At 49.4% G+C, this 24,469-nt stretch overlaps 1 protein-coding gene across 4 annotated transcripts in view; it reads left to right on the top strand.

The window, feature by feature from the left end:
- The first annotated feature begins 460 nt into the window (after positions 1 to 460).
- The window catches only part of POGZ (pogo transposable element derived with ZNF domain), a 28,204-nt gene continuing 4,195 nt past the window's right edge, over positions 461 to 24,469 (top strand). The window contains exons 1-16 of one of the 4 annotated variants that reach the window (XM_048929033.1): positions 461 to 564; positions 7,602 to 7,726; positions 15,671 to 15,846; positions 16,416 to 16,524; positions 17,111 to 17,404; positions 18,149 to 18,355; positions 18,916 to 19,025; positions 19,368 to 19,702; positions 20,236 to 20,390; positions 20,614 to 20,714; positions 21,179 to 21,325; positions 22,154 to 22,288; positions 22,621 to 22,790; positions 23,355 to 23,495; positions 23,995 to 24,054; positions 24,350 to 24,462. In XM_048929033.1, coding sequence (XP_048784990.1) covers positions 7,603 to 7,726; positions 15,671 to 15,846; positions 16,416 to 16,524; positions 17,111 to 17,404; positions 18,149 to 18,355; positions 18,916 to 19,025; positions 19,368 to 19,702; positions 20,236 to 20,390; positions 20,614 to 20,714; positions 21,179 to 21,325; positions 22,154 to 22,288; positions 22,621 to 22,790; positions 23,355 to 23,495; positions 23,995 to 24,054; positions 24,350 to 24,462 — 2,377 coding nt within the window. In that variant the 5' untranslated portion in view covers positions 461 to 564; position 7,602. Of the gene's footprint in view, positions 565 to 4,871; positions 6,572 to 7,601; positions 7,727 to 15,670; positions 15,847 to 16,415; positions 16,525 to 17,110; positions 17,405 to 18,148; positions 18,356 to 18,915; positions 19,026 to 19,367; positions 19,703 to 20,235; positions 20,391 to 20,613; positions 20,715 to 21,178; positions 21,326 to 22,153; positions 22,289 to 22,620; positions 22,791 to 23,354; positions 23,496 to 23,994; positions 24,055 to 24,349; positions 24,463 to 24,469 lie in introns of those variants that run through there. The other 3 variants (XM_048929034.1, XM_048929032.1, XM_048929031.1) reach the window with 3 other exon arrangements.

Here is a 24,469-nt window from a genome sequence, read left to right as displayed (position 1 = left end):
AAAGACCTCTGTAATCACCGCGTCCAGCCCAGCCCGTCCCCACCAACCACGGCCCCACGTGCCACATCTCCATGGTCCTGGGATACCTGCGGGGACGGCGATTCCACCACTTCTCTAATTCACACGGAGATGTGGCATCTGGGGACAGCGGGGATGGGGTGACGGGCTGGGGCTGAGGACAGGAATGCGCTGGGGTGGCCGCGGGGGTGGCCGCGGGGTCTCCGCGGACGAGCGCAGCCGGCCGCGCATCGCTCACGCCGCTCCACCGCCCCTGAGGAGGCGGCGGCGGAAGCCCCGCCTTCCGAGTGACGTCACCACAACGCCCGCCAATCCGCGCGGCGCATCGCGGCCCGGCAGGAAGTGACGTCACCGTCTCCCTCCGCCGCCCGGTCCCCTTTTTGTGTGTGTGTATGTGTGTGTGTGTGTGTGTGTGTAGTGCGGCGGCTCCGCGTGTATCCCCCCGCGGCGGCTCCTCCTCCTCCCGCCCCCCCCGGCCCTCCGCCCGCCGCCCGATGCCACCTGCGCTGCGCTCCCGGGGCTGAGGGACCGCGCGGAGCGGGGAAGGTGAGAGCCGGGCGGGGGGTGGGAGGAGGAGGCCGCGGTCCGTTATGTGCCGTGGGCGGAGGGATCGGGGGGAGTCGGGGGTGAACCGGCTCCAACCGCCCGGGGATGGGGGGAGGGGGGGGGGGGGGAAGAGGGGCGCACACAAAGCGGGGGAGGAATGGGGGGGGGCGGGGGGAGGAGCCGCCGTGCCGCGGGGCGGAGGGATCCTCTCACACCCCCCGCGGTGATGCGGCCCCGATCCCTCCGCCCCGCGCGCCCCCCCGGAGCTCCGCCGCCCCCCCCCACGTCGGTGGGCGGCCATGTTGGCACCGGGGTTATTTTTTCTGCCTTTCTCCCAGGCGCGACGCTCTCAGCCCTGGCGGGGGCCGCGCTCCATGCCCAGAGGCCCCTCCCGAAGGCCCCGCGCCCCCCCGAGCCCCGCTGCGGCCTTCGGCCCCTCCCCTCCCACCGGCGCTCAGTGGTATCGATGGGGGTCGCGGCCCTCCGGTCTGCGCCGTCCCCGCGGAGCCCTCCCCGGGAGCGGGGCGGTGCTGAGCGCTGCTTTGTGTCCGTGGCTGTCGGTGACACGGAGCGCCCCTGCGCTGTGCCCGTGGTGACCGAGCTCGGGGCTGCAGGCACAGCAGTGTGGGGCTGCAGGAGCGGCCCTTCCAGTCCAACGCAGCCGCCAGACCAAGCCTTTCAGTCCACGCCGTTCGCTGAGGGGTCTAGAAGTTCCCATCCAACCCCTTTGCTAAGCAGTACCTTGCAACCCAATCCATTCCCTATGGGAATCCTCTTGACTCGAGCTGTTTGCTGAGGCATCCCTTCCAGCCTGGTCACAAAGTGGTCGCTTCCAACACAACCCAACTCGAGCCCTCCCAACCCATTTGTTATGAGATCCCTTCCAACCTGAGCTATTGGCTAAGGGCTCCCCTCCGACACAACCCATTCCAAGTCTGTCTGGTCCCACACTTCTCCTGGCTGCACCTGCTGAGTCTGGGTATTTGCTTTTGAGCTGCTTGCACTGTTTTACTCAACACCACGCTGTGGTGCTGCCTTTCAGTCCCAGAGAAGCCTGGTGGCTGCAGTGGGACAACCCAGCTCTGCATCCCCTGCCCCACTCTGTGCTGTGTCACAAAATGTGTGCAGGCTTGCACTGCCCTGCACAAAACTCATGTCACACAACAAAATGCATCGCGTTAGTTTTATCAGCCTGGCTGTGGTAGCAGCTGTCACCCATGGTGAAATGGGGGAGAGCACGCAGGTTGACATGGGGGTAGAGGTTTGGGGATCTGTTTTTTCTTTTAGGAAAGGCTTTGTGGGGAAATAGGAATTCTGCATCTTCCCTGCGCTGAGCCTTGCTGTGTGCTGATGGTTTGAGGTTGCTGCAGATGGGAAGTTTATGCCATGCCTGGGTATAATTTTATCTGCAGTCGTATTGTGCCTAATAGCAGAAGTGGGGCCGTCCCGCAGCGCTGAGCTCTGTCTGGGCCAGGGGTTCTGCACATGTTGCTCACAGATGGCACCGTGTTGTGGATATATATGGCTGTGTTGTTTGTGTGCACGATCCCACAGCTGCTTGGAGACTGTCAAAGGACCAGCGACTGCCTTCGTTCTGACAGACCTGCCCCACGCTCCTTGCCATTTGCAGGAATGGAGCTGCAGACAGCTGGTGGGCTCCAGAAGCAGCTTCAGGGTAGTACCGTGGTCACAAAATATGTCCCAAATGTTCAGCAGAGCTGCAGAGACACATAGCAGAAAGCGGTTTGTTTTCATCACTCAGCACTTCCAACTTTAAGGTAGATAACAATCATTAAAATTGAGTGTAATAATAGATTTTAATTAGTAGCGTCACACACATCAAAGCCTTTAATAAAATACAGAGGACTTTAAATGAAGGCATTCATAGCAAATTTAATACGGCTGTGGATGAAGTTGGGTACCCAGCAGAGCGCAGAGCAGATTCACCTCAGTGTGAAGGATTGGCTGCCCAGCCTCCACCTGCTCCCTTCTTTCAGAGGTGTTGCTCATGATGAATGGCCAAATAAACACTAATGAAAACATCATCCAACATTTTCATCACTGAGATTATATCAGCTCGAAGCTGTGCCAGTTATTCATTAAGAGCCACCGAAGAACATTATCTTTTCTTCAGGGAAGGGATCGCGGCGTGTCTTGACAGCAGGAACCTTTATCACAGGATTCATTTGCATTTAATGTAACCTCGTCGGGTTCTTAAAAAGTGAAGGTGCGTTCCTTGCCATTGAGTATTTCTATATGAGCATTATTAAAAGTGAGTGAGAAAAGTAATAAGACAGGAATTGTGTTGAGCCTGCACGTCCACCAAGGTTGGACAAAATGGAGAGCAGCGGGCACTCAGAAGTTGGTTTATGTATTAATTTCTACCTTGCAGTGTGTTGAGTCATCTCCAGTTCGTCTGTAGGTCTCTTAGGAGCAGATCCTTGATTTTACGTCTTAGATTTTCTTCTCCGGACCCTCAGCATGAAGGTTGTTTTATAGCAAGTGGTGAGGAAAATTGAAGGGTCAATTAATTCTTAATATGTATTTTTCTCACTGATATTTTTCCTTAGGGAGTTGGGGGAAAGGATTGATACATTGATAGCGTTTGAACCGCGCTGCAATTAAACCTTCACTAGCAAATCCAGGCTGGCGTAAAGCCTGACAAACCTCTGGCAAGGAGTTGAGAAAAGTTTGGTGCTGAGCTGGGATTTCCTGGGCTGCAGCTGATGCACAGAGCTCAGTGCAGCACAGCTGTGCCACATTCGTGCGGCTCAGTGCACAGGGAGGCGCTTTGCCCCAGCTGCGCTCCCCATGCCCCCGTCTTGCAGCCCTTTCCTCCAAGCAGCCGTTGCAGAGCTCCCATCCCCTGTGGGGTGGATTGCAGGGATGATGTTTCTGGCTTCCTTGGGCTGGCTCTGTCCCCAGCCCCTGCAGTGCTGCGTGTGGGGCTCTGCAAGTTACCTGTGCTAAAATGCACTGCTAGGAGATGTGTGGCGTCCTGTCAGGTCCGTAACCATCCCATAATTTCCTTGGTCAGCGGTGGGTGCTGCGCTGGAGGTGGCTGAGACTGTTGGGTGCTTGCTTGGTAGTGCTGTGTGCTGCCGCTTGGTTGGCTCTGATTGCTCAGGTGCTTTTGGGTCCTAAATTCATGTCAGATGCACAGCGGGGAGCTAGAACGGAATGGTCTCTCAGCTCCCTTCCAAGCCAAGCTGTCCCGCAGTGGCAGGCCCCGTGCTGCTCCTTTGGCTGGCTCTCCAGTGGTTTGTTCTGCAGTGGTTGTACAGCGTTTGTGCCGTGGTGGTTCTGTGCAATCGCACACAGAGCTGTAAGTTGGACTTTTTGTGAGACCGGCTGCATCCTGCAGTGTTAATGCTGTTAATGACTCCATGTGGTGCGTGGAGTACAGATGTGTTTGAACACGAGTTTGTTCCTATCTCAGCGAAGGCAGCGCAACCAACCCAGAGCGCAGAGCAGCACTGAGGTGCCTGCATCCTTCGCTGCTCCCAGAACTTTGGAGCAGAGCTGTGGAGCGGTTGTGTTAACTCAGTGCTGGGAAGGCAGGCTGTTGTGGCGGCAGCCCCTGCCCCTCTGGTAACAGCCCACCCCTCCTGCTGGTTCCCACTGAGCAAAGCTCCTCTTTCTGCTTCACCTCCTCACCTGTACGAGGCAGGATGCTCTTGTTCCTGACCTGCCGGTGTGCCCTCAGGGCTGCGTGTGCTGCAGATGGCTTCACCCAGTAAGCAGAAATTGGGCCACCAGTGGTGCCCTGACAAGTACGGATGTATTTATACTTCTTTTTCTCTTTTTTTTTTTTAATTAAAAGGCTTAGAAAGTGAAGCTCGTAGAGCAAGAATAGCGCGTCCCATCGTGTGAATTCTGAATGAGGCATTAATTTGAAGTCCTTTTTAAAAGTGGTGTGTGTGTACCCAACATAGTATGTCATAACTTGTTTGTTTGTGTCAGATAAATCAAGCTGTGAATGAAGCTGTAAATGCAGACACACATCCTTTGGAGATGGCTTCAATGGGATGCAGCTGTGCGGCTCTGAGCACAACCTGCTACCCACAGGTAATGGGAAACGCTCCCACCTGATCCTCCCTGCTCACGCTGCTGGGAGGTGAATCCCCTGAGTTGAAACCCGTGGGATGGAAGCTGGATGCTTTGTTTGCCACCTCGGTGAGGTGGATTTAGTGCTTGTTTGGTTTATTTCTGTGTTTTGGAAGCTTGGGAGCTGGCGATGCTGTGCAGTGATGCCCTGTGCGAGGTTTGTCGTCTCTTTCCAGTTGTTGGGTGCCGGGAATCCAAGAGCAGCCCCCAGTCAGGGCTGTCTGATACCTTTCCAACCACGTGAGAGCGTTCACTGATAATGAGATCATTGGATCTCAGACCAGATTCCCAGTCTCAGCTGAAATTACCGTTGGCTAGGATTCTTACTATTACTACTGAAGGAGGCATTGGAGAGGAGGATTTCTCCCTTAGGGTGGGGAAATCTGTAACGATTCAGCACTGCTGGATTTCCCCTGCCAATGGCAATCGCTCCGATCAGCTGCTGTGATCAGCCTCAGGAGTGTGATGGCTGTTGGCTTTTCCCCCTTGTGTGGCGACAATGAGCACAAACCACAGCTGATGGAAATGAAGGATGTGTGTCCTGCAGTCCTGCTGGTGTTTGTGTGGGGCTGAGACCGGCGGTTCCAACCCAAGGGAGGGGAAGCACCTTTCTGCGAGGCTCGATTTCTCCGCACTTTGTCATTTTTTTCTCTCTCTTTTTCTTTGGCATCTGTATTTTCAGCTGCACATCTGCCAACTGTGTGCTGAAGAGCTAAACGTGGAGCATTTATCATTGGGATTAATCATTTTACTGAGCAAAGGCTTCTTACATCCCGAAATATTCGAGATCAAAGCTCTGAAAAACAAAGCTGTTGCATTATAGAAGAGAGGAGACATTTTCTTGGTTCGGTTGATAGAACAGATGAAATATCTGCGCATAATGCAAGTTGGTGTCAGAAGATTCGTGTAACTACAGCCTCTTTAGCATTTTGTCTTTGCATCTTCTGAATAATTACGAGCTGCTGAATAATATATTTCTCCCAATCTGCGCAAAGCCTCCCTAACCTTCCTGCGGAGACATTTGTGCGCGCTTTAATTAATAGATGGGGTTATTTATCCTGTCTGGAGCTGCCCATCCCCGTGGCCATGCCGTAAGGAGCGGCTCCTGCTGTCAGTGTCGCCTTTTGCAGGAGGAGAAGCTTTGTGCGAGGAGATTCCCCACCACGGTTTTGATTCTGGAGGTTTCTGCAGAGCAGGAATACAGAAAACCATAAATATGTATCGTGGGTCGGTCAGCGTTGGAGATCAGCGCGTCCATCTCCTAGGAGATGCTGCCGGGTTTGATAAGATTTTGTAATTAAACAGAAGTTAACGGGCAGAGGGGAGATGTGGCTCCTTTGGTTCTTGCCTCCCCTGTAGCAGATTTGTGCACAAACCCCCATTTCGGAGCTGCATTTCTGGAGGCTGTTCCCATCTCGTTTGTCAGCCAGAAATAATTTCTGCCTCTTTTGTGTTGTTTTTCTTTTGTCTTAAACAGAAGGAAATTTGTGTTTGGTGCAGTGGGTGAGGGCTGAGCATCGGGAGTTTTATTTCACTTGTTGTAGAGCCTTTCACGGCTCAATTCCTGCTTCCTACCCTTAAAATGCCGTTACTGCTTTTCCTCTTCCTAATAACAAAACTGCAGTGGGTAAAAGGAGCCGGAGATGTCTTTGAGGTGCCGGATGACGTGCAGAACGAGAGCCTTTCTGAGCGCCGTGCGGTGCACGTGGTTAATTGCTCCTTGGGATTATGACAGTGAGTTGTGATTTTTTGTTGTAGAATGAACTTCATTTGGTGAGAGACCGGCATGTTTTCTTCTGTTGGCTGTTCTTTCTGGCTCATGGATCACGAGAATTCTGGGCACGTGAAATGCCCAACGTGAAACGTTGTGCTCACACTGTGCTGATCAGCAGAGATTTGGGTACGTTGGGGTGAGGTGGCCTCTGCTGGGTTAGGGGTGTTCTGTGTATTCACAAGAGCTAATGGCTGTCAGTTTTGAATTGTTTCCCCAAGCGGAGTGTCCTTGCTGTTAGCTGAAGTGCAGAACTGCCTGCTAACAGGGGTGTAATTCATACCAAGACGGGTCCTTCAGTGTCCTCAGGAGGGCACTGCTCTGACTCGATGCTGCGTGCGCCTCTTTTTGCCCATCTGTCTTTTCTTAGGGATCCAGGGCTGGAGCTCCGTGGCCCCTGGGCTGTGCTGGAAGCTTTTCTTGGGGCTAACGTGGAATTTCTGCTCTTCAGTTTGAACACTCGGTCCTTGTTTCCAGCCCAGATCTCGTTCCACCTGCAGGGCACTGGAGGCTGTTGATAACTGTGAACTGTGGGTGTAATTCTGACTGGGTGGTTGGAATGTCTGAAGGAACCCTTAACTTCAAGTGCATTCAGGTCTATATTTCAGTGATGTCTGACTTGGCTGCAACCCCAGCAGAAAACACCTGACTGTCACTGCAGGCAGATCCAGAAAACCTGTTTGGTGCACAGTGGGCTCAGAAGTACCAACAAACTGGGAAGGCCTGGAGAGCATGGCAAGAAGTGCTGAGGGTTGTGATGCCCTGCACTGGCAGTGGTGCGCCCACCCAGGGTTGGGTTGGAGCAGACTTAGGGGTTGTGGTGGGATATTTGGTCTCCTTTGTGTATTGGCAGTAATCTTAGAGTACTCAGAACCATGAACAGAATAAAAGCCGTGATTATTTACCCCAGTTCCTCACTTATTTTGAGGTTCTGCGGTTGGGGCAGTGGATTCTCCTTTTGAAGCAGGTAAGTTGGTTTTGTCATGCAAGAGGAGAGGCGAAAGCACTCCAGTTTTAAGTTAAAACCAAAGGCTTGCTAGGCAAAGATCGCTGAATTTCCTGAAAATAATAATTCTGTTGTTAGAGTCGTACTTACAATAAAGCTTTTGCTGCCTGACAAAATGCAGTTATCCCATAAAGGGTTTTCTTTTTTCTGCAGGATGGCGGACACGGACCTTTTTATGGAATGTGAGGAGGAGGAGCTGGAGCCATGGCAGAAGATCAGTGATGTGATTGAAGATTCTGTGGTTGAGGATTATAACTCGGTCGATAAAACTACTACGGGTAATTAACTATTTTAGTCCGGAATTATTCCAGCTCTGGGTATTAAGGGGAAATGGCAGTGATTGGTTATGTCTATCAGTAAGTAGTCGCGTTTGATAGCTATGAATCCTGTTAACAATGTAATAAATGCCCATATTTGAGCTCTTGTTCCAGCTGTGCAGGAGTGAGGTTTCAGGAGGTGCAGAGACCTGGGGGGAGATTCATGCCATGTGGCCAAAGTGCTGCAGAATTGATAAAAGAAGAGCAGGGCGTTGCTTCTCATTGTACAGGGTGCTTCAGGAGGTGTCAGCACCCAGCAGCGACTCTTTCAGGTCCTCCTAGCAGTTGTGAAGTGGGTGAGGTTGACAAGGATTCAGTGGGTAACTGTGTTTCCTCTGTCTTAACTTACATAATCACAGCAGTGAGACTGAAGCTTGATCACTGTTCCTTCTTTAGCCCATTATTTGGGGTAATCGGTTCCATTCTTTTACTGTCACCTGCTTTCTGTAAATGGAAAGATGCTTGGCTTTGATGTTCAAAGTTTGTGTTTAATGTGCAGGTCAGCAAACGTCGTTATGTGCTGGCTGTGTCAGACGTGCAGAGCAGTAATTGGGGGTGTGGAGGCTTTGTTTTCCAGAAGATGATAACTCTGTTTGTAAGGAGCTCTGAGTAAAGTGTGAGAGCAGCGCTGTCGGATTGCTGTTGGTATCAGTGCCTTGAGTTGGGCTATTGCACCTATTTTGTACAAACTAAAACTCAACAATTAACGTTTTACGATTTAGGAATTAAAGCATGACTGTCATTAGGAAAAAACATTCTACTGTCCCTTTGGTTCTTCCCAAGTACTTGGGTCTGGTGCATGGTGAAAAGAACACTTACCCTAGAGAAGCGTGTGGGTGAAGTTGACTGACCCATGTAATAAGTTAGGCTTTTGTTTAGCCCCTGCAATTACTTTTTCTTGCTCTTTTAGTTGAGGTTAAGCGTGCGTCAGCTTAATATCTAGAAGAAGAAATGGGGCCATCTTGTTGTAGGCCTGGGGTTCCACGTGTCTCATGGTCCTGCCGTGATCCAGTGTGCAGTGCCATGGAAGCATTGCTGGAGGTTGGTGTTGTTAACGTTTGGCTGCTAACTTACTGTGTTTGTGGAAGGATTTGGCACCTGGGGCTTTGGAGAGCTGGCTGCTAATTGGAGCTGCTAATTGGAGGTGAGCTTATGGAGGGTTTGCTGACTGCTGTCAGCTCCTGCTTCTGGCCTTCATGCAGGGAAAGGTCCGTGAGGAGCTTGCTTTGACAAAGGGTGTTTGGAGCTGGTAAGGTAGGAGGATGTTTGTAAAGAGAAAGGCAAGGTAAGAATTAAAAACAATGACTGCTCATGGTCACCGTGCTGCACCGAGATGTGTTTGCATGAGTAACGTGTTCTAACTGCTGTGCTGACCAAGTTCCAAGGTGAATAATTCCATTTCTTTAGCTGTGAAAGGGTTCTGTGGCTTCAGTTCAGAGGCAGCTTAAGCAACCTCTGTGCATAACTCAGTGCTGAGATCGAAAGTGTCTTTAAGTTCCTTTGGGATGTGTAGATCTGCTTGTCAGACTCACTTAAAAGTCACCGCTTCATTGTTAGTAAAATTTGATCAGACACAAGTAATGAGAAGCGCATCGGTTTCAGGTGGTGCTCAGAGCCCCTCTTGGAAATGTCTTCAGAATGCCTGGCACTGCGAGCACACGAGGTGTCACCGTGTAGTGCACTGGTGATTGATATTTCATAGCTCTACTAATAGAAGTGAACGGAGACAGGTGTTTAAATCTGTTACAATTAACAAAGACCTGGTGATAACAGTGTGCCAGTTAGATTACTGCTTAAAAAAAGAGGAAGAATGTGCATGGCTACTAAAATACATCGTTAGCAGATATTTTGTTTATCACTGTAACATTTGAGTACTCTAGTAAAGTTCAAGGATCTTGCTGATGGAATCGGCTATCCATGGGATCTGCTATCCGAAGGACTCCTGGACCCTGTAAAACTGGTGGAATTTGTGACAAAGACCCATCCAGATTGGATTCCTGCACCTCTTAGATTCAGAAGGATTAGGCAGAATCACAGAAATCTTGGCTTAGGAAGCCAATTTGGAGATCCAGCATCTACCTCAAATCTGTAGTGAGGAAGGGTGGGAAAGGAAAACAAGTGGTGTTGATTCCATCTTCCTTCCTCCATCCCTTGCTATGCACTGAGTGACAATGCCTGCGTGGTCTGTGATCTTTAAGGTCCCTTCCAACCCAGCCATGCTGCACTTTATCACTTTACTCTGTGCTGGAGAAGTGGAATCACAGGCTATTTGTGTTCATCTTATTGATAATTGTATTCTGAGTTGTGGTCAGAAATAGTTGGAGAGGTAACACCTGTGGTCTTTAATCATTAATTAAAGGTATGGGCAGGGATGCAACTGGAAATGCCTGCAGACCTCAGAGGTGTGCATTGGTTTGCTTCGGAAGGGAGGAGGGAGGGCAGTGACCTTTGCAGCCCTGAGGCAGCGTTGCTTTGCAGATGCACAGAACTCGGGGCTGCAGAGCCAGGCCAGCTCTGGTTGTGCTGCTGAGACAAAATGTTCTGCATCTTGGAGCCGTTTGTCTCAAGCTGAGGTTGGTGCTGTGGGTTGTTGGCTCTGCGTTGTTCTTATCTGCTGCAGACTGGCAGGAGGAACGTGGTGCTGATAGGCCGTGTGAAAACATGCAGGAATGCACAGCTTTGCCCTTGGTTTGGTGATAGACACTGAGATTCTGCAGGGTAAAGCAGGGAAACACGCTTGGTTGTGAATCTTTGTGGAGCACTTCAGCTTGATGGTGGAATTAATCCTCCTTTTCATGGTATCCATGCAGCAGAGGATGGATCCTGTGAGTGGTGGTGGGCTGACGGTTGGACTTGGAAATCTTGGGGGTCTTTTCCAGCCTTAATGATTCTAGGATTGGGTAGGCTTGATGGGGATGAGTTGGTGGCTGGACTGATCCTAGAGGTCTTTTCCATCATTAACGATACTGTGGTGATGGTGGTGATGGTTGATGGTTGGACTTCATGATCTTGGAGGTCTTTGGGACCAACACAAACACAACTCTTCAGCCTGCAACGTGGCTTTTTCTTTCAGAGCTCCATGTTCTCTGAGCTGCTGCCATCTCCTGTCCTGCAGGGAATCCTTGCTGGCTTTCTGCCAGTGAGGATTTGGGGTGGCCAAGTGCCCCGGGGGCATCGGTCCTTTCTGCAGCCCATGCTGGCCCAGTAACCAGGGGTCACATCGCCCACAGCCTCACTTTGACTGCAGAGCCGTGGGCTGTGTCTGAGCTGTCCCGGCTTTGGGCAGTCTGGTTTTTTATGCTCATGGCTGTCATCTTGCATTTTGTTTTACGTTAATTAAGAAGACTTACAAGCTAGGGCTGAAAAAGGCCCATTAAATCTACCCATTCTCTCAGTGTAAGGTTTTGTTAGGCTTTGTTTTGCTTTTCCCCTCCAGGATGTAAATCACTGTGAGCCAGCCTGGAGCCCTAACATTTATTGCTTTCTTAAACCACAGCATCCTCCTGCATCCTAAATATCTAACTCCCAAACTGACTGACCATACGGTGATAAACATGCACCTAAATGTCCCTGCAGCGTGCTGTACTGCTCAACAGTGCAGAGGTTCGGGTAGGATATTAGGAAATATTTCTTCTCTCCAAAAGTGGTGATGCATTGGAGCAGGGAGGTTGAGCCGCTGTCCCTGGAGGCGTCCAAGATTGGGAGCATGATTAGTGGCCATGGTGGGATGGGTTGGGGTTGTGCTTGGGCATCTCAGAGCTCTTTTCCAGCCTTAACAGTTCTGTAGGTGGGCATGGTAGCTTGGGTTGGCTGCTGGACTTGGTGACCCGAGAGGCCTTTCTCAACCTTAATGGCTCTGTGTCAGACCAGCAGCTCTTCGGGGCGACCAGAGCAGCGGGCTGGATGGGAACGGTCCCACATCCAAAAGTCAAGAAGGAAGATTTCCTCACTGAAGGCAGAAGTCTCTTTTAGCTAATCTTTTTCCATCTTCCTGAATTTCATCTTCAGATTTGTTCCCTGCAGATTAGTTTTAAAATGTCTCAAATTACTGGGACATAAAAGGAAAAAAACAGTGAAAGCTAAATATATTTGAAGTGACGCTCGGCCTAATTTTTCCTTTTCCTAATTTCTGCTGTGCTGTTAGCTGTGCCTTTTCCCACTCAAACCAGTTTGCTACATTCTGTGTGTGTGCACAGCTCGCTGGTGTGTGTCTCTGTTGTTACAGTGCCCCAGTATCCAGAAAAGCACTGTTGTTGACAAGAAAATGAGATGGGAGCCCTGCTGCATGTCCCCCTGACAGCATGACTCCTTTCTAATAATTCCACCATCAGATAACAATACAGCTTACATTCCTGCAATTCCTTTTGCAGAAATCAGAAAGTGCTTTTGATCCTGGAAATGCAGAAATGATGGAAGGAAACTCTGCGCTTCCACAGACCGTGCGGTGAATGCGGGGCAGTGTGAGGTTAAGTTGGGTTAGATGGGAAGCAAAGAACCTTCATCTGGTTTAATCACCGTCTGCATCCGCACTGTGTTGCCAGCAGGAGCCTTGGCCTGGCGGGTGTTGCACTGCAGCCCCAGTCTCACTCCTGGGTGGTTCTGAGAAGGCTTTGGTGTCCTTCTAAGGGAGGTTGTGCTGCTGTGAAGTTGGGTGTCAGGGAAAGGCTGTGCCCCAGAAGGCTGTGGGATGGACCTGAGCTGCTGGAGCTCAAGAGGCATTGAAACTTGCTTCAATCAGAAGCTTGTTTCATCAGCTGGTGTCGCTCCCCTCAAAGGAGCAAAATAAACCATTCCCAGGAGCTGCCTGGAGGATGGAATACGTGAGAGGCCGTAGGAGAAAGAGAAGAATGTAACTTGTTCTTCCTCAGCTGATTTCTGCCGTGATCTTCTCGTTCCCCTGAGGTGAAGTAGTGAATCTATGCACATCTGTGTGAGCTCTAGGTGTTCCAGGACCTGCGGAAGCCTCGTGGATCTCCATGGAAGCAATCTAAGAGGAGCACTGATGCTCCCGGATGCACTGCTCCAGATTTGTCATTTTCACTAATAAGAGCCTACAGAAAATTGGGCATACAGCTGTGTCCTTCCTGGCCACAATAAAAGGAGTTGTGTAAAGGAACTGCTTGATAAAGGGCAGCGTTTCTGGAGAGAACAACGTGGCAGGTCCGTACTCAGGGAAAGGGGTCCAGATCACCAGACTGACTTGATCAGAGCATCCTTGTCAACCACTCTTTGCTTTAAATTGACTGAAAGCCAAAGCTGTCTTTTGTTAAATGAGCGCAAGTCTTCCTAGATGATTTTCAGGAGCGTTGTGAAGGGATTACAAAGGTTGCCAAACCCACTGTTCTCTGGTTCCAATTCCCTCCTCTCCATCCCTCCTCCAAGACCTTTCCTTACAAAAACAGTGAATGCCGGAATCACATCATCCTTTTCACTTGGACCCTGGAGCTCAGACAGCAACACTGGGTTTGCGCTCGTTGCTTCTGACCCTAAAGAAGCAAATGGTGCAGGATAGGCTGCTTCTGCGTGGTGTAAGCTTCATGGAAGTGTTTGGATCCCGTACGGTGAGGAGTGCCAGTCGGCAGCATCCAGACTGTCAGTGCAGAGCATCTTCATTTAAAAGAAGCTGTGTTGGCTGTGGGTCAGAATGTTTTGGCACGCAGCAGGTCTTTTCCTGGATTTCCACATTTGCATAGGAAACATTCTCTTTTAACATCAGCAGTTTCAGTGGTGTTGGACCATTTTGCGTCTCTGAAGCAGTCTGGATGCTCTTTCCGTCTCGTAAGCGCTGAGTAATGATTCCAGTCCTTTGGCACAGCTGCGCAGAGCGGTGGGGGCCCCATCCCTGGTGCTGCCCAAAGCCGTGGATGGGGTCCTGGGCAGCCTGAGCAGGTGGGGGGCAGCCAGACCCTGGCAGGGTTGGGGCTGGGGCTGTGAGGAGCCTTCTGTCCCAACCATGCTGCTGTGCTTTGGTTCTGTGAGCTTTAGGGTCCCTTCCAGCCCTGACTGTGCTGTGATCCCATGGTTCTATGATCTTTAAGGTCCTTCACAACCCAGCTGTGCTCTGATTCAATGAAATGCACAGTGGGAAGATTCCTGTGTGGTTTTCCCCTTCCAGTATGGAAGCCTTTTGCCCTCAAGACATGAATTATAGTAGTAATGGTCTTTAAAAAATAATAAATCATACACTTTTAAAACCTAGACGTTATTATTCCTCTATAAGAATCCCTTTGATGTTCCTCACTATGGTTTGAGTTGGGTAAATATGAATACGTGGAAGAGCTTTATGCCAAGAGGTAGAATGGTGCAGAGGAAGAAGGAGCTGAAGCCCTATTAAGTGTTGTGTTCATTTTCTGGGTTGTTCAAAATAATCATGGCCTGAATTTTTTAAATTATTATTGTTATTATTATTATTATTATTATTATTGTTATTATTATCCCTCCCACATGATATTTAGAAAATGTGTTGTGTTTTATCTATGCAGATCTGTTGCTGTGTGTGAGCTCTGATTTTTGGTAGTGCTTTGTGGAGCCAGGAGTTGGCCTCAGTGGTCTTCCAGCTTGGAGTATTCTATGACTGTGTGGTTCTTTGGTTTTCTGGATGGGTGCTTTGGTGTCTGTAGACCATTTTGCCTCCTTTCCCTAGCATATGTCCTTCTTCATCTTCTCTTCCCTTCCTTTTATCACTTCCCCAGTGCTCAGTTGTCAGTGAGCGCTGCCAGTAGACGAGAAATCCTCCCAGCTGTTGCTTTGGTGCCACATTTGGTGCCCCCAGAAGTAACTGGGCCGTATTCCAGGCTTTGGATTTCCTCATCCTGTGCAAATGTTTCTTCTGGTTGGCAAGTGAGAGCCTGTGGAACAAATGGGATCTTGGCTGGAGGATGCGGACAACAATAATGAGCTGCTGGAAACAGAGGGACCCAACTGTATGGATTTTCTTTAGGGTGATCATGGGCCACAAAGTCCCTTGGGCAAACATGCAGAGGTTCTGGGATTCGTAAGGAAAATGTTACAAGGCAGAGCAGTATCAGAAGAAGCATGGTTTGTTTTTCACTCTGTGATCTTGGCGGGCCCTTCCAACTCACGACGTTCTGTGGCTCTGTGGTTGCAGCTCATCATGGAAAATAGTTGAGGCAGATCTCCGTCATGGGAGGCTTGACCCAAACAGCTGGCAGTGCAGAGAGCTGTGGGATGCTTTTTGTCTGTAGGTAATGGGGAGTCGGGTGGCTCTAGTGGTGGACATGGGATGTTTGGAGTTGAGTTTCAGTCAGGGCGCGTCACTCAAATTAAGAGAAAAAGCACTTAAGCCACTCTGAGATGTTCTTACGACACATATTATGATTTCGGTGGGAGCCCGATGTTGTCACATGTTCTGTAATTGTGCTGTTGAAGCATGTCTGGTGCCTCGTGGAAGTTCAGTGCTGCAGTCCTCTTCAAGTCGGAGGATGCTGGACATGGCTTTAGGGGGGTCAGAACTCGTGTGTCCTTCTGGTGCTGGTTAATTGGCACCGAGCTGCCTGGGATTGGCAATGCTCTTCACAAACTTGCACAGCGTTGCACCAGGGGCTGGAATGAGTGGTTGAGCATAAATTTTCCCAGTATCTGCCAGCAGGTGAATTTGTGCTTAATAGTTAATGAGACTAAAAAAAATATTTTCTTTAGCTGCTGTGGTTGTGTTCAAAGGGCGTGCAGAGCCAGGATAATCAATCTCTGAGGTTGCTCGGAGCAAAGAGTTTTGATCACCTTGTTCTTAGCAGCTCAGAAGGGAGTTTTAACGCAGCAGATAGAAGGGTCTGATAGTTTCACAAGTTTACTTTTAAAGCATGCTCTGAAAAAGTCATTCCAGTTCTGCAGAAGCTTTTTTCATTGACGAATACAACTTTTGCTCTATCTCTGTGTTTCTTCCAGCCGGCAACCCTCTTGTTCAGCAAGGCGGGCAGCCCCTGATCCTCACCCAGAACCCAAGCTCGGGTCTGGGCACCATGGTGACCCAGCCAGTGTTAAGACCCGTGCAGATCATGCAGAATGCCAACCACGTCACGAACTCCCCGGTGACCAGCCAGCCCATCTTCATCACCACCCAGGTGGGTGCCCTCGCAGCCCCACTCCTGCATGCAGGCTGGGAAGGAAGGTCTGATGCGCTCATCCTTACAGATTTCAGCCAATGAGGACATTCAGGGTTGGGCTGTACCAGGCTCTGAGTGTCTGATGGAGCTGTGGGTGCCCTGTTCGTTGCAGAGGAGTTGGACAAGATGTCCTTTAAGGGTCTCTTCCAAGTCAAATAATTCTGTGATTCCACAAAGCAGAGAATTTACCTATCTCAGGAAAAAACTGCTGCTGCGAGTACAGCATTTCAAATTGAGCTGGGAGAAGACTTCAGTAGGTGCTTAGGGAAGGAGAGGTCAGAGTAGAGGCTGTAAATCAGTAGGAAGGAGGTCCTGCTGTTGGGTAAGGTGCCGCCTGCAAACAGTATGGCCTTGATTCAGTTGATCCCATAGATGATAGTGCTGGGGGGTGCTCTTTAGATTGGCGGTTTTTTTGTTTCATTTGTGGTTTTGATTATTTTTGTTTGGTTGTTTTTGTAGGGTAGAAACCTCAAATTGAATGTGCTTGGTGTGTTTTTGGTATGTCAGTGATTACTGTTTGAATGCAGGGATTTCCTGTGCGGAACGTGCGGCCTGTGCAAAACACCATGAATCAAGTGGGAATCGTTCTGAATGTGCAGCAGGGTCAGACAGTCAGACCCATCACCCTCGTCCCAGGTAAGGACTGAAACGATCCAAGCCATGCTTCTGTCATCTTTCTTTACTGAGTACCAAGGACAGATATTACATATTTGAAATATGCAGCTGAAATGCAAACCTTGGAGCTCTAAAGAAGGGGCTTTTCCAGTTCTGTAGTTGATGAAATGTGTGTATTAGTTGCTCCAATTCTGCCAGTTGTGTGCAGCTGAGAGTGGACCCTTTGGCAGCAATAATAAACCACTGGGCAGATGGGGGTCTTTCAAGTGGAAGGAGTGCCTGCCCACAGAACATTGTAACTTCTTTCAAAATCCCACACAGAGTCTTGAGAGGTGTGGCATGTGGGGATGTGGTTTAGTGGAGGTGGGTTGGGGTTGGACTTGTTGGTCTTGGAGGTCTTCTCCAGTGGTAATGATTCGATGTGCTCTGATTCGTGTTCAATTCAGGCTGTTTGGGAAAGAAAATTTAGGTGCTGAACTTGTAAAACTTTCATTGAAATGAGTGGGAATTTGGGGAGCTTGGCTCTAAGTGTTAGAAAACAGGTCTTACCCTGGGCAAGGGGTGGACTTTGTTGATTTGACCTCCCTTTATTCATTTCTGTTTGAAGCCCCAGGTACGCAGTTTGTCAAACCAGCAGTTGGCGTTCCTCAGGTGTTCTCCCAGGTGGCCCAGGTGAGACCAGGTACGACCATGCCGGTCCGACCCACCACCAACACTTTCACTACGGTCATTCCGGCCACGCTCACCATCAGGAGCACAGTGCCGCAGTCCCAGTCACAACAGCAAAGTAAGTCCTCTCCCAGCACCTCCACAACTCCTACTGCAACGCAGCCAACACCTCTGGGACAGTTAACTGTGCAGCAGCCAGGGCAGTCCAGTCAAGCTACTAACCCCAAATTAGGTAAGACTTGGAGAAGCAAGGGGACTCGTAACGCTGTCTGTAATTTGCTTTTCAAACATACAGCTTAGAGCTGAAACGCAGAAGTTGAGTCAGAGCTCCTGGGTTCTATTTTTGCTTTGGGCACTGACTCATGCTTCATCTCCTTACCAGCCTGGACGACAACGAGCATTGTGTCGTAGTGCCCAGTTTGCTTTGAGAATCCCTTAGATTTCGTGTTTTGGAGGATGTTCTGAGACCATCAGTTAGAAGTCCCCAAAAGGGGAAAGTACTGTTTGTTAATTGCTTGTGATTTTGAAAGATAATGAGCAGACAACTAACAGAAACTAGGCACAGGGCTTTTTTTTTTTAATGCTGAGTTCATGAGCGATAGGATCGCTCAAAAATAGCAACAGACAACTTAAAAAACTATATATTTCTTCATGCAGCAAGTTTCACTTTGTTTTTACCTTTAAGTGGCCTTAATTGCCTACAGCTGCATGTAGGAAAGAAGTACAAGTGGTTTTGTGACCATCAGTATCTTGTTCAGTCCACTGTAGGGAATGGCTCGTGTCTTAGAGCACGATCTGGAAGGGAAATTTACTTGCCCGATCTTTCCCCTTCGCTTTGCTGGACAGAATCGATGGCTGGTAGAAGATGAAAGGTAGAAGAGCAAGACAAGAGACATGCAAGTGGGGGCAGGCTTCACCCAGTGCATCAGCTCTTACCAGTTCTTGTTAATGCTCCTCTGTTATCCGCCTTTGGCAGTGAGCATCGCAAGCTTTGTGACCGTGAAGAGACCTGGAGTGACTGGTGAGAACAGCAACGAGGTTGCCAAGCTGGTGAACACCCTGAACACTGTTCCCTCGCTGGGGCAGAGCCCTGGCCCGATGGTGGTGTCCAACAGCAGCCCGGTGCATGGCTCCCAGAGATCCAGCGTGTCGGAATCGTCGTCGTCATCGTCGTCGTTGAAAGGTGTGGTGATGAAACTGCTGAGATCTCATTGTTTCCATGGGCACTCGAAAAGCTTTCCCATTCATTCCTGAATCTTTGTCATCCATATGTCACTTTTTATCCAGTGGCCGTATTTCATTTGTGGATATTGCTTGCATACATTATTTTGCATTCAAAATTATTGACGTGCATATTGGAAACGCACACAGCCGTAGCACTCTGCACGAGGAGGGGAAAGAACCAAATCCTGGCTGCTGTTCCATCACCTCCTTAAGGAGTCTCAGAGTCCTGTGGTTCTTTGAATGCACATTTTGTGTCATCTGTGCTGAGTTTCTGTGTACAGGTAGAGGTGAAGGTGATGGAGAGGAACAGGGTTATAAACTGAAGTGTGAAATGGCCGAAGAAGGAAAGATTAGTTGAGCCTTTTGTTTTTAATTAGTGTAATGTTAAGATACTCCATGTTAAAGATACGAGGGTGTGTTTCAGCATACAGATTGTGGGGAGTTTGCATCCTGGACCCGAGACAAGTAACGATTCTCTTTTTGTTTTGTGTTGTGGTGTTTTTCTCCCTCCTGCTACAGTCAGTTCATCTCCAATCCCCACCTTTGACTTGCAAGATGGTGGCAGGAAGGTCTGCCCACGGTGCGATGCTCAGTTCCGAGTCACCGAAGCTTTAAGAGGACATATGTGCGTAAGTAACCGCTCTGGGATGAGCAGTTCTCCTGGATCAGGGGTTGTGTGAAAGGGAAGAAAATAGCAAAGGAGAGCCTCTGTAAAGTCCACAGCATCCTTCAGGATGTCAGGACCTCAATTGGATGTCCTGCTGGTGCCAGGATTGTTTCTCAATCCTACTGACAGCAAGCAGAGATCTGAATGTTAAATCTGCGTTATTTTTTCCTTCAGAGTTTCCTGGAGTGCATCTGCCTCCTTTTAGTCCTGGTTAGCCTTTGCCTGTTTGCCCTTAATAGCATCAGTAGTTCTTCCTGGATATTTCTGAATGTGTGGCTTTTATTTTCTTTTTTTTGTCTTTTAGTACTGCTGCCCTGAAATGGTGGAATTCCTCAAGAAAAGAAAATCTCTCGATTCTGAACCAAATATCCAATCTGCAAAGCCTCCATCTCCAGAAAAAAACACAGCTGTTGCTTCCCCACCCTCTTCCACTCCTATCCCTGCACTGTCCCCACCTGCTAAAGCTCCAGAGCCAAGTGAAGGCGTGGTTGACTCGTCCCAAAGTAAGCTCATCATGTTGGTGGATGACTTCTACTATGGCAGAGACGGTGGCAAAGTGAGCCAGCTGCTGAACTTCCCCAAGGTTCCGACTTCGTTCCGGTGTCCGCACTGCACCAAGAGGCTAAAGAACAACATACGGTAAGGGATGCAGCGGGCCACAAGAAGGCTGCGGTGTTCTGGGTGCCTCAGATCTGCAGGAGTGAAAATGAGGTGGGAGCAGCAGTGTCCCAGGTGTCCCTTGTGTGGGTGTGCTTCGAGCCAAAGCAGAAAAGCGAGGAGATTCATCTGTCATCACACACTGGGTCAGGGAAAGGTAGAATGGATAAGAAGAACGGAAAGCTGGAGGAGAAGAGTGGAAGAGAAGAATAGTGGTTGGGGTCAGAAGTGCTCCAAAGCGCTGTACTACGACATCTCCTCTGTAACTTCTGGAGTTACAGAACAGGGGGTTGCTGGATAGGGGATTTGTGTGCTGGTGTTGGGAAGAGCGAGAAGGAACCTCCTCAGTGCTCTTTTGAGTCAAAGGTTACTTTGGTTTTATCATTCAATCTTTTGGGCCCTTAAAAGTAATGATAAAATGCGTTAAAAAAACTCCTGGTGTAGCATTCCTGGTGCTGCCAGGACTACAGGTGCAAAATGTGTGGATTTCTGCTCACACCCTTTCTGTTCATAAGATTTATGAACCACATGAAGCACCACGTGGAACTGGACCAGCAGAACGGAGAGGTGGACGTGCACACCATCTGCCAGCACTGCTACAGGCAGTTCTCCACTCCGTTTCAGCTCCAGTGCCACTTAGAGAACGTCCACAGTCCCTATGAGTCAACAAGTAAGCTGGTTTTGCTGCTGTAGTTCTGGGTTTGAGAGGGTTTTTGTCTTAGGTTGATAGCCAACCTGTTAAGATTAGTACCTTAACAAAAAAAGAGTGGTAATGATTTCTTTAAGGAACTCTTGTTCAGAGGAACTTGGTGTAAGCGGTGGTGTGTTTTGCCTTGTTGTCTTTGTTGACCTCCAGCTGTTAGCTGCTTTTTCTTTTCTTTTTTCTTTTGCAGCAAAGTGCAAGATTTGTGAATGGGCATTTGAGAGCGAGCCGATGTTCCTGCAGCACATGAAAGACACGCACAAGCCGGGGGAAATGCCCTATGTTTGCCAGGTACTAAAAGCCATTTTAAAAAAGAGGGGGTGTCATTCTGGTGGAGGTGAGGCTTTGCAACACCTTTTGTCGTCGGGAGGTTTGTGCCGGATTCTGAACATAACATCTCCACCCAGGGGCCCGGCGCTGTCCCTCCAAAAGAAAGGCCCTGAGAAAACGATTTTTAATGTTCCAGCTGTGTCGCATTGACTGTCTCTTCCTTTTCCTCATGGATCCTTTCCTCATGGAGTTTGAATTGTGACCCCTTTCTTTTGTGAGAGGTTTCAGTCAGTTTCCCCAAGCTGCTCTGACTGCTCTGCCCAGTTCGGCGCCTCGCTGACGGGATGAGAAAGTTCTTTGGAACCTGGTTCCAAAACCCCGCTGATGGTTGTTGGGGATCTGCACGGTGCCACTGGATCCCCATCCTGCAGCAGTGGAGCTGCATCCTGAGGTTCTTTCAGCACTGTTTCTGCCCACGTCTGCAGGTGTGCCAGTACCGCTCCTCGCTGTACTCAGAGGTGGACAGCCACTTCCGAATGATCCACGAGGACACGCGGCACCTGCTCTGCCCCTACTGCCTGAAGGTCTTCAAGAACGGCAACGCCTTCCAGCAGCACTTCATGAGGCACCAGGTACTGTGTCTGTCCTCGCCTGTCTGCAGAGATTCGTCACGGGCGCGCGAGGAGCTGCTGGGGCGAGGTTCAAGTGAAAGAGAAGAGGAAAGGAGAAAAGAGAAGAAAGGAGAGAAAACCTGTTTGAAAGAGGGGTTTTGGTGGAAGCTGTGTTCACTCTGTAACAAATGCAATTTGCACGCTATCATTCTGGATGTTTCACAGGGGTTGTGCTGCAGAGAAGAGGCACTGCTCCTTTAGGAGCAGCACAGATTGCTGCAGAAAGAAATGCGTTTTTGCTGGGCTGTGTGTGTGCTTCGTGTGGTGGTGAACCGGCAGCTCTGTGTTCATTGGGGGTTTAACTTTTTTTTTCTTCAGGTAATAAATAAATAATGCTGTACACATGCAAATGCAAATCAGCCTGGTAGCTGAGCGTTCTGTTTCCATGTGTGCTGGTGGTATTGACAACATATTTGATGTGGGTGTAGCTGGAGCGTGCTTGCAGAATGCAGAAGTGTGGCCTGCTTACCAAGTGCCTGCATTTATTTGCCCCCAAAGCCCTCCATTGGCTTCTGGAGGAGGCAAAGCAAGGCAAGCTTGGAAGGAATGTTTCCCCCTAAGTCAAGTACTGCTTTTTTAATTAAAAAATATGCAAAAATAGTGAGATGGGGTCAGTGGGAAGGGAATGCTGTGCCGGTAGCCCTTTCAGGCTCTAAAAAATTGGGACTAGCTTTGGTTATAGGAGGGAATAGTGTTACTTTTCTTCTCTTTTTTAACAAGCAAAACGACCTGCTTGCTGTGGGTCCTGTTCCTCTGACACGGAATGTGTTTCGTTTGCATTTGCTTTAGAAGAAGAGTGTTTATCATTGCAACAAGTGCAGACTCCAATTCCTGTTTGCCAAGGATAAAATTGAACACAAGCTGCAGCATCACAAAACGTTCCGAAAGCCCAAACAGTTGGAAGGATTGAAGCCTGGAACCAAGGTAAGAAACCCCAGTGTCAATCCTGGTTCCTTGGGAGACGTCCGTGGTGTCTTTATGGGTGTGGGCAGAAGAGATGTTTGCCTCATCTGCATCCAGTACGTCACGTTTGCTGGCCCAGCCAAGGCATCTACAATTGAAGGTGCCTCAACTTGTTGACTGGATGCCTTCTGTTCGGTGCAAACAGGCTCAAGCCTTCTGTCCTGCTCTGGGTGGAACGAGTTGTGTCGTAGACCCGTTTATTCCCTTAAGTGCCCCAAACTGCCCCAAGAGGAGTCTGAACTGAGATAGCTCGCTTCTGCCCTTGTGCTGTAAGAGTGCTCTGTTCTATACAGGTGACAATCAGAGCATCCCGAGGACAGCCCCGGACGGTGCCCATCTCTTCGAACGACATGGGGCAGAGTGCTGGGCAGGACGCCGTGCCGCTCTCCTCTGCTGACCCGCAGCCCATCTTCCTGTATCCGCCCGTCCAGAGGAGCGTCCAGAAAAGAGCCGTCAAAAAAATGTCAGACTTGTTGCTCAATTTCAAATTGCAGAGATTTTCAGGGCAGTGTGGTGGCTCTTGTTGTGCTGCAGCGATGGCTGGTCTGTGTCTCGCTGGTTGCCAAGGAAATGTTATGCCAGGAGAATCTAGCTTCCCACAAAACAACATTAAAGCATGTTACGAAAGCTCTTCAGATGAAACTGAAAGGCAGAATTCCCTGTGGCAGGGGGTTGCACATGGCAGGGGTTGTTGGAACTGATGATCTTTGGGGGCTCCTCCAATCTTAAGCTATTCTGTGATGATTAATTAGGTGGGCAATTTGACAGAAACAGTGAGACTCCATCTCCAAAGGGCTTTCTGCCCACCCTGTGCCATGCCTCTTTGTCTTCATTTATTTTCATTTATTATCCACTCCATTGTGATGCGGGAGGCATTGAGCCTGGCACTGAGGCACCCAAAAGCTTTGGTGCAGGACAAGACCAGTTTAACTTCAGGAAGCTGACGCGTGTCCCTAAACGTGTGTGCTGATGGTGGCTGTAGCTGCAGATGCCTTTCCCACTGACGGCCACTTCCCTCTCTTCTCAGGAGCGTCCTGGGCAGGCAGACCTGCCTGGAGTGCAGCTTTGAGATCCCTGACTTCCCGAACCACTTCCCCACCTACGTCCACTGCTCGCTGTGCCGCTACAGCACGTGCTGCTCCCGAGCCTACGCCAACCACATGATCAAGTAGGTGTGATGGCTGAGTGTCGTGGCGTCCCACAAAGGGGTTCCACACCAGTGCCTGGTCTGTAAGGTGTGCGTTCTGTGTCTGCACAGATGTGGGCGACAGCTTTGGGATAAGATGGGAAAACTGGGTGTGAGAGCTGAAGGATCCGTTCCCCACGTGCTGCTGTGGCTAACAGCATGCGTCCTGCAAGCTCGTTGTTCCGTGCTTCTAGGATTTCTTGCTAAAGTCCCATATTCACATGAAAAATACCATTAAAAAGTAAATGAAAAGAAGTTATGCTGTGGTTTTATAAGACTGTACAGGACCTTTGTTAGACCCCATTTTTGCTTTTTTAGCAAAAAATTTTTAGCATTTTTGCTTCTTTAAATACAAGACAAAATAGGAGGATTGAAGCCAGGGTTGGGTCTGTCTTTGTAAACATGCCAGATTTCATATGACTTTATAACCTTCAGATATCTGGAACAATTCTGACGTTTCATTAACCTTTTTGTCATACAGCAACCACGTTCCCAGGAAGAGTCCCAAGTACTTGGCTTTGTTCAAGAACTACACTGCCTGGTAAGGGAAGACTTGTCCTCTCACTTTAATCACCCAGGGATCCGGTGTGCATTCATTTCCTGATCTGTCCTGTTCTTTACTTTCACATCTGCTTCTTAAGAAGCACTACTTAATATTTGCAATGCAGCAACGTAGATCAAGTGAAGGCAACCACCGCTGCCTTCCAGAGGGAGGTCAGTTCCTTAGGGAGGGGACACTGCAGCGCTCAAGGGTGATGTTTTCTCCCTCATGTGGGCACGCACCTCTTGTAATAGCTTAACGTTTGTACAGAGCTCCCTTTCTTCTTGTTGTACAGTGGTGTGAAGCTGTGCTGCTCCTCCTGCCTCTTTGCATCGTCGGAGGGTGATGTAATGGCCAAGCATTTGGTCTTCAACCCATCACATGAGTTCAGCAACATTATTTTCCGAGGTAGGAG

The sequence above is a fragment of the Lagopus muta genome, chromosome 29, assembly GCF_023343835.1.
Source record: "Lagopus muta isolate bLagMut1 chromosome 29, bLagMut1 primary, whole genome shotgun sequence".
Classification (NCBI taxonomy): Eukaryota; Metazoa; Chordata; class Aves; order Galliformes; family Phasianidae; genus Lagopus; species Lagopus muta.
This window is presented reverse-complemented; position numbering and strand designations above follow the sequence as displayed.